Source organism: Arvicola amphibius, chromosome 7 (assembly GCF_903992535.2).
Source record: "Arvicola amphibius chromosome 7, mArvAmp1.2, whole genome shotgun sequence".
Classification (NCBI taxonomy): Eukaryota; Metazoa; Chordata; class Mammalia; order Rodentia; family Cricetidae; genus Arvicola; species Arvicola amphibius.
The window spans coordinates 93,606,028-93,615,402 of record NC_052053.1 but is presented as its reverse complement, the minus strand read 5'-3'; the positions used below and the strand labels follow the sequence as shown (position 1 = coordinate 93,615,402).

At 46.5% G+C, this 9,375-nt stretch overlaps 1 protein-coding gene across 2 annotated transcripts; it reads left to right on the top strand.

The window, feature by feature from the left end:
- Positions 1 to 45: 45 nt before the first annotated feature.
- Zc2hc1c (zinc finger C2HC-type containing 1C) lies at positions 46 to 8,333 on the top strand. 2 transcript variants are annotated; one of them, XM_038337350.1, is made up of 3 exons: positions 46 to 132; positions 995 to 2,321; positions 7,842 to 8,333. In XM_038337350.1, exons 2-3 carry the CDS (start codon positions 1,014 to 1,016, stop codon positions 8,103 to 8,105), a joined length of 1,572 nt encoding a protein of 523 aa, XP_038193278.1. In that variant the 5' UTR covers positions 46 to 132; positions 995 to 1,013; the 3' UTR covers positions 8,106 to 8,333. The 2 variants fall into 2 exon arrangements, with proteins under 2 accessions (XP_038193278.1, XP_038193277.1); XM_038337349.1 differs by having other exon boundaries at positions 94 to 196.
- The last annotated feature ends 1,042 nt before the right edge of the window (positions 8,334 to 9,375 follow it).

Sequence of the window (9,375 nt, the reverse complement as noted above, 5' to 3'; positions counted from 1 at the left end):
CTTGTGTACCGCGCCTGCGCAGGTCTGGGGTTGGAAGGTCGCAACCAGAGGCGGCGCTCTGGTCTCCAGGCAACGGGAATAACAGAGGTGGACAAGAGAGCGCCTGCGCGGACGGCAGTTGGGTTTAGTCAGGTGTGGAAAAAGTGGGTTTTGGGGGATTTTTTTCCTCAGCAGGAGTGACCCCTAAGCGCCTCAGGTATGCGAAAAGGAGGGGAGACACGGAATCGTTACCACCACCTCCCAAGGGACCGGAGAGTGAGAGTTTGTCTCTAGAGGCCGAATCCCCGGGAGGGTTACCGTTTGACCCTCTGGGACAGAGCATAACTTTCGAGTTCCGGATCTAAAGCGGACTGGGGCGGTGGGGAGTCGCGCCCCGCGCCCCTACACACTGGTACCTGGTGCGGTTTGGACCATAGAGCAACTTTGGATGAGAGTTTCACAGCCAAGCACCTGCTTCAAGCCGGGGCGCCCGGTGCTCTTCGTAGTTCCTAGCAGGGGGAAAGCCCAGGGAGAGCTCCATGCCAGGCCCCGTCGCCAGGCCACTGTTCTCACGCTGTAAAAATGTGGGGCCGGACTCGGAGCAGACTCTGCAGTTTACAAGAACCGGGGCTAGTAAGAGTAGGTTGCCTGGTTTGTTTGTTTGTTTGTTTATTTATTTATATTATTTATTGTCACAGATGACCTTCGATCTAAGGCTCTTTCCACCCATTCCATAATAGTGTATGGCAGATCGAATACGGGTGTGGAGGAAAGCTAGCGGCAGAACACCTGTGTCCCGTTCATGATTTGGTCCACGGGGCTTAACAATGTCTGGCACATAATCGTCACCCACTAAATAAATGCTTACTGAAGGAAGGTCCTGGCCGATTCCTCACTAAGTTTAAAGGGAATGTGGGCAGGGCAAATGTACGAACAGTTTACTCTAGCAGCCTAGCAGCAAGGAGTGAAGCTCAGAATAATTCTCCCCATGTATCTGTTTTAAATCTTCCCCTAGGCTTCGGTCCAGGCCCTGAATGGCTGGTCTCCAGTTGGCTCCACATCTGCCTGTGGGCGTTATGTTCCCACATAATAAAACAGAAGCGCCAGGGCTCCACTCCGCTAAGCAGGACCCTTATGAACAAGGTGACTCTTCCCAGCGGTCCTCGATGGGACACTTGAGGAACAATTTCCAGCAGAAGCTTTGGAGCAACACAGAGCTGGAGCAGGAGGAGGATGTCTCCGCTCACCCCAAAGGGAACATGTGCACAGAAGCCCGGAGGCACTCCTGTCCCCAGAGTGCCAGGATCAGCCAGCAGAGCTCAGCAAGCAATCCCCAGGGCCAAGGAAAGGGCTTGTTTTCCTTGCCAAACTCTCGACCCCGGTATCCCAAAGCAAATGACCAAGACTTCATTCCCTTTAGGAAGAAACGAGTTGGGGTAGATCGGGCATACCCACTGAAACCCATGGCCCACCGGAAGTCTCATAGTACAGGTGAGGTAGGCACTGATGGGGACCAGAATGCCTATCCAAGACTCTCTGACTCCAGCGAGTTTTCAGACAACAACTTTGGTTTGAGGAGCTGGTTGAATTCGTCTCTATTTGCCTCTGTGCAGGCAGAGAAGGTCATGGCAGACCTCCATAGGGCCGAGTGGACACAGATCCGAAGACTAGAAGTGGCAGGTGAGACGCTAGAGATGGAAATCCGCAGAAAAGAGAGCCTCCTGAGAGAGAAGCTGAAGAAGACAGAAGAGGGTCTCCGAAGGATTCAGAAGGAAAAGAAACGGGCCCAGGAGCATGAAGACAGAGAGCTACTAAGAAGGACCCTCTCTGCAGGGAGAGTTAGGGACAGTAACAGCAACGCCACACAGACACCCAGCTTATCTCCCGGGTTCAGTTCCGAGGAATTCAGTAGAGACAGGGGAGAGGGTCAACCTTGTGAATGGGCTCAGAAAACCTCTAGCCCACTCCAGTTCTCTGATTATGAAATCCAGAGGCTCAAAAGGGAGAGGCTGATGGCAAGCAACAACAAAGTCCGAGACTCAGGGCCTTCCGCAGCCGAATTCCTGCAACCTTCAGAAGAGCTGGGTAGCACATTGCAGGCATCAAGCCAGTCGGCATCACCAAGCTCCTTGGGGTCCGGTTCCTCCACAGAAGAGCCAGAGCTGGGCAAGTGCAGCCACTGTGGACGCTCGTTTCTTTCTCTCAGGCTGCAGAGACACTCCACCGTCTGTGGGAGGATGCAAGGGTCCAAGAGGAAAGTGTTCGACTCCTCCAGGGCCCGGGCTAAGGGCACAGAGCTAGAGCAGTACTTGAACTGGAAGGGGCCAGCCACCGCCGCCAAGGTAATAAGCACCTCCTAGGTTTGACTCTGTATGGGGGTGCGTGTAATGGCCTGCTGTGTCCTCGCTAGTTCCCGTTGGGAACTGGGGGAAATGGGACAATGTAGAATGGAGGGGAGAATCACAACTACTCTTTGCTAGTCTCTGTGATCAGCGCTTTTTCTACAAGCCTCACACTTCTGGAAGAATCTTATTGTCTATCATTGTATCCATTCAAAATTCAAGGCTCAGACATCTAAACACACATACATGCGTGTGTACATACACACACACAAGGCTCAGACATCTAAATACATACACATCAGACCTACCCCCTCAACACACACACACACACACACACACACACACACAAAGCTTAAGTAGATTTTTATCTTTTAGTGTTAGCCTCAGGGACCTGTATATACTAGATAAACGGTCTATTGCTGATCAATAGCCCCTGCTCCTGATCTTATTAGATTTAAATCTTACTAGAATTGACTCCAAAATCTAGACTTTAAAATATATGTCCTTTTGATTATTGTAAAAACGAATTCATATTTGCTGCAGGGAAAAAATAACTCATAAAAACGAAATTTTAAAAACTTGCAATTTGTGTTAAAAACAAGCATAAGACATTTATTTATTGATTGATTGATTTATGGTAATTCCTTGACTTCTCTCATTTGTCACCATGCTCAGCTGTACCTACTCTTTAAAAGTGAGCTCAGTTTTGATGTATTCTTAGTAAATTCCAGAAACACATGTAAGTTTGGGTCCTCCTCTCCAGTTAGGGTATTAAGACCACAGGGATAAAGTACTTGTTTGAGGACTCTTTTTTTCTTTTTCTTTTTCTTTTTCTTTTTCTTTTTCTTTTTCTTTTCTTGCTGGCTCTCCAAAACATCCCTCACTTTAGAAAAACCCGAATGGGAACTGTTAGGGATTCACAACACTTAACTGATATGGCTCAGGACTTTATGAGCTAATTTAGACCCACCTGGAGACCATTGCCCCATAACCAGCCTTCGAGAGTATGCCATTTGGTTTGTAAAATAGGCTTCTCCACAGTGTTTATTTTATTTTTTTCTCATTTTTTATTAACAATTTCCATCTCCTCCTCTCTTCCTCCCTCTTCCCTCCCCTCCCCTCCACCCATACCCCTACTCCCCTCCCTCTCCAGGCCAAAGAGCCATCAGGGTTCCCTACACTATGTTAAGTCCAAGGTCCTCCCAACTCCCCCCAGGTCCAGGAAGGTGACTAACCAAACTGACAAGGCTCACACAGAGCCCGTCCTTGTCGTAGAGTCCAAGCCCATCGCCATTGTCCTTGGCTTCTCAGTCAGCCTCCACAGTCAGCGACATTCAGAGAGTCCGGTTTGGTCGGATGTTCCATCAGTCCCATTCCAACTGGACTAGGTGATCTCCCGTTAGTTCTGTCCCACCATCTCAGTGGGTGAACACACCCGTCACGGTTCTGACTTTCTTTCTCATGTTCTCCCTCCTTCTGCTCCTCATCAGGACCTTGGGAGCTCAGTCTGGTGCTCCAATGTGGGGCTCTGTCTCTATCTCCATCCATTGCCAGGTGAAGGTTCTATGGTGATATGCAAGATATTCATGAGTATGGATATAGGATCTGGCCTTCTCCGGCTCCCTCTCCTCAGCTGCCCAAGGAACTAGCTGGGGGCATCTCCCTGGATACCTGGGAACCCCTCTAGAGTCAAGTCTCTTGACAACCCTAAGATGGCTCCCTTAATTAAGATATATGCTTCCCTGCTCCCATATCCACCCTTCCTATATCCCAAGCATCCCATTCCCCAGTGTTTATTTTAGAAAATCATATTCAGTCTGTGATTTCTGTGGGGTCATGAGTTTAAAAAATATTAAAGAATTAGATGAACAGGGTTGGGAAAACCCCACGTTAGAGCCGGGCGGTGGTGGCGCACGCTTTTAATCCCAGCACTCAGGAGGCAGAGGCAGGTGGATCTCTGTGAGTTTGAGGCCAGCCTGATTTACAAAAGCTAGTTCCAGGACAGGCTCTAAAGCTACAGAGAAACCCTGTCTCGAACAAAAACAAAAACAAAAAACAAAACAAAACAAAAACCTATGTTAGATGATCTCAAAGGCCCCCATGTAACATGTTCAGGGGAAAAATAGAACATATTTTGGTTTCATTTCTTCCCAAAGCATGTGAGCCCTCAAGGGCTCTCCCTCCTCCTCTCCCCTTCCCTCCTCTCCCTCTCCCTCCTTGAAGGCTGGCCTAGAACTCACTATGTAGACCAGGCTGGCCTCAAACTCACCTGTCTGCTTTCCAAGTGCTGGGATTAGAGATGTGTTCCCAGTTCCCAGTTCTCTCTTTTCAGGACTTTCCAGTTTAAATGTCCTCTTGCTGGAACCTTTAAAAACACCCACTGATGTGATGGATGTTCGAAGATAACTTAATAATTATAGTGTTTTCGCTCAGTACAATTTGAGAGATTGCCACAAGAATGTCTCCCGCTTGTTTAGAGATAATGTCCTAAAATACAGCTTCCGACAAGAAGTCAGCATTTTGCAGATAGATAATAACAGGATGACCAGTTACTATTCTTTCTCTTTTGGTCAGACTGGTAATTCACTGGGGATCCCTATGGCCGACCATAACTTAGTTGGGGCCATCATTGAAAAGAACCTTGTGCTTCTTAAGTTCCTAAATATCGTAGCACTAAAGCTAAACCACACAGCCCAGTTCTGAGAAGACTGATTGAGGTCATGAGCTGCACAGGGACACAAGGCAGAAAGGACTTCAGCAGAGCTGCATGCTACCCGGGGAGTGCCTCAAGTCTCTTCTGTGTTGGTCCTGTCTTTTTCTTGTTTTCCTGTTCGTTGTTTTGCTGAAATTTACCAAGAGATACGCATAGATGGTATATTCTTTTTTAAAAAATATTTATTTATTTATTTATTCATTCATTATAATGTATACAATATCCTGTCTGTGTGTATGCCTGCATGCCAGAAGAGGGCACCAGACCCCATTACAGATGGTTGTGAGCCACCATGTGGTTGCTGGGAATTGAACTCAGGACCTTTGGAAGAGCAGGCAATGCTCTTAACCTCTGAGCCATCTCTCCAGCCCCTAGATGGTATATTCTTACTCATGGACTTATAGAAAATATCTACATAAATGCTTCCTATTTGATGATTTGGCTGGGTATAGAAATCTAGGGAGGAAATGGTTTTATCAGAACTTCGTTTTGGAGACATTGCCTCACTCTGTAACCCTGGCTGGCCTGAAGCTCAGAGATCAGCCTGCCTCTGCCTCCATGCCTGCCCCTTTATTAGAACTCTATTTTTGTCAAAGAACAAACTTAATAAAAGTTATAAAAGGAGAAAAGAGACATTTCATGACCCTCACTTTATTACAGACGGTGTTTCTTTGTCGCTTCGATTACTCAGTGTTTATTGTTGAGAACTCTAATGTTTTGATTCCTGCTTCATTTTCCAAAGCCAACAGGGTTTTCTTTACTCTAAAATTCTAAGATTTTATAGTGTTCGCTTCGGAGCTTTGATAAGTCATTTCAGTTTCAAGACTTGTGATCTTTGAGTCTACAAGTACTAGTTATATTATTTAATAACTTCCTCTCGTACTTTCTGTCCTTTATTGGAACAAGTTTGCTCACATGTCGAACTTTCTGAACTGATTTTCCAATCATATCTACTGTCCATCTGCTCTCTCTTTTTCCATTCTGAGTGTTTTTCTTTATTATTTTGTAATGCTTCCATTTGAGTTTTGACTATCATGCTTTTAATTTATAGCTGTTATTTTATTTCTTTCTTTTAAAAATATTTATTTTTGTTATATATATACATATATACATATATATATATATATATATATGGGTGTTTTGCTTGTGTGTATGGCTGCACCATGTGTATGCATTGCCAAAGGAGGCCAAAGAAGGCATGGCATTCACGTGGGACCTGGGAATGAAAACTGGGTCCTCTGCAAGAACAGTCAATGCTGTTAACTGCTGAGCTATCTCTATACTCTGGACACAATATCTTTTAATACTTTATTGATATATTTTTCTGTGAAAATGTTTCTGTGTGTGTGCGCATTTGTGTGTGTGTTTCAGTTTCCTGAATTTTTGTTCTTGTGCTTTGGGGACCTTTCCTTGCCTGTTCATTTGGTGGTTTTTTGATTTTGGTTTGAGACAGGGTCTCATCATTTAGTACTGGTGGCTTTGAGTTCACAGGGACCCTCCTGTCTCTGCCTCCTGAGTGCTGGGATTAAAAGTGTGCGCCACCACATCCTGCTGTTCATTTAAGCTTAGTGGATTCATTCACTAAAGGACTTCATAGTTATCAGTGAGCCCTGTAATGGTGGCCCCCAAAGCCAGTGTTGGAAAGTTCATTTCTGGCTACTGGGTGAATCCGTAGAACTACTGTCCCTCCCAAGAGGATGCTAGTTACTGGTGCTCTGGGAGCTGATCTTAAAGCAGTTTGACAGTTCCGTGGTTGCTGGGTGCTCTTGCTCGGGTTTCCCCACCACCAGTGCTGAAAGGAACCCCATTCCTTATCCTGGCCGGATTTTCTAGGAGTTGGAGAGCTGTCTCAGCAGTTAATGGTGCTTACTGCTTTTCCAGAGGACCTGAGTTCAATTTCTACCACCCACGTCTGGTGGTTCACAACCACCTGTAACTCCAAGAGATCTAACACCCTCTCCAGGCCTTCATTCATGGGCATTTATACACATATGGTACACACACAGAGACACAAACTGGAGTTTTATTTTATTTTATTTATTTATTTATTTTAAAGATTTATTTATTATGTACACAGTGTTCAGCTTCCGTGTATGCCTGCAGGCCAGAAGAGGGCACCAGATTTCATTATAGATGGTTGTGAGCCACCATGTGGTTGCTGGGAATTGAACTCAGGACCTCTGAAGAGCAGCCAGTGCTCTTAACCTCTGAGCCATCTCTCCAGCCCCCAAACTGGAGTTTTAAAAAAAATCTTTAAGGAACTGGAAAGATGGCTCAGTGATTAAGAACACCAATTGTTCTTCCAAAGGACTCAGGTTCAATTTCCAGTACCCACTTCACAGCTCACAACTGTCTATAACTCCAGTTCCAGGGGATCCAATGCTCTCATGCAGGCAAAACACCAATGCAAATAAAAAGCAAACAAATAAAACTTTAAAACCTATCTAATTCAGTTTTTCCAGAGAACAAATCTCTCTTCTCGCAGGAGGAGAGCGGGGTGCTGGGCACGTGGGGAACAGGGTAGGAGAGGAGTTCTGAGTTCAGCTTGTTTTCTTCCCCACACCTTTCTACTTTCTACCTGAGCCAGCTCCCTCAGGGAACCTGGCAGGAAGATACCTGACCTGCAGGTAGGACCACTCCTTGGAGGCTCTTGGGCTGGGCCTCAGTGCTGGCAGGTCAGTCATCACTCTTCCTCCTTTGTGGCTCTTTGATGTTGAGGCCCTTTTCACACCCTTATTGCTGTCAGGGAGCCTGAGAGGGGAGAGATCCATGGCAGCTGGAGGCTCACTGTCCATTTCCCGTTACAGCCTGAGCCTCCCCGCAAGAGCACCTGGAGACAGAAGCACGAATCTTTTATCCGCACCCTTCGTCATGCTCGGCAGGTCCAACAGGTCATCGCCAGAGGTGGGAATCCCTCAGACTTGCCCCCCATCCTGCCTGCGGAAAACCCAGACTATGTCCAGTGTCCTCACTGCAGCCGCCACTTTGCTCCCAAGGTGGCTGAACGACACATACCCAAGTGTAAGACCATCAAGAACCGCCCCCCACCCCCGAGGAGGCACGACAGCTGAGCAGACAATGGCAGAACCTGCCTTGCTTAGTTCAGGACAGCAGTAAACCAGAGCATGAGTGGCAGAAAGCAGGGAGAAACAGAACCTTTGCAGAACTCAGGCTCTACCTGCTGAGCAAAGCCACCCAGGAGGAGAGCCCGCTACCTGGCAGGAGGCAGGTGGAAACCCAGCTTCTCACTGGATCATAACCCTGGCTGTTCTTGCCTGAAGGACTGGGCCCAGTGTGTGTGTGTGTGTGTGTGTGTGTGTGAGAGAGAGAGAGGACACTGGGTAGTGAGGCTGCATTAAAGCGCTCTTCTGAGCCTGACCATGGTTTGTGCTGGTGAAGTGCCTAAATTCAATTGTGTTTTCTGACCATGGTATGTGTCCAGGGTTTCTGTTAGCCCTTCTTGCTTTTCAAAGTAGGGCTATAAAGAGGAGTGAGTTGAGGTCAGAGGGTCATTGTCATACAGATGGTAACTCTTATAAAAGATAGAAGTTTGTGCCGTCAGGCCTTATTGATGGAAATCTATCCTTGGCCTCCATGGCCCATGGGTCTGGCTGATAGCCAACAAAAGTATGTAACATTAGGGGACCAGTGTATCCTTGACCTTCCCGTGGTGTGCTGTATAATGAAACATCTTTTTGCACTTTACAGGGTAGGGATGGATAGAAAACAATTTACTTCTCTGTGCTTGTTCTTTTTAAACGCATCTCATATGTTAAATAAAGAAGCCTCTAGGACCCTTTCAAACAATACTGTCTGGGTACCTTGAAACAGCAGAGCCAGTCTAAGCAAGCGTAGACAACACTCATTTTCATGGCCCTGTGATGGGAGCATAGTTAGGCTTCTATTTTAAACTCTGAAAGGGATCAGGTCTTCTTAACCGTGAGAACACTGCTCAGTTCAAGTTAGACCCTCACCTAGGGGGTTTGGGGAGCTTAGGAAGATGGGTGCTGAAGCTCTTACAAACGTTGGATATTTAGCCTGACACCCCCAACCCCTGCACGTTTATTGAGGAGTACAAAAAGTTCCTTACTCCAGGTTAAAGGGAACAGAGAATAAGCCATGGCTAAAGAAGTCACAATGTTATATCCCCACAGATGTTCAAAATTTTTAAAGATTATCTTATGAGTGTTTTGACTGCACACCTGGTACCTGCAGAAGTGTTGGATCCCCTGGAACTGGAGTTACAGATGGTCGTGAGTCATCATGTATGTGCTAGGAACCCAGGTTCTTTGTTTCTTTGTTTTGACACAGGGTTTCTTGTGTAGCTTGGTGGTCCTGAAA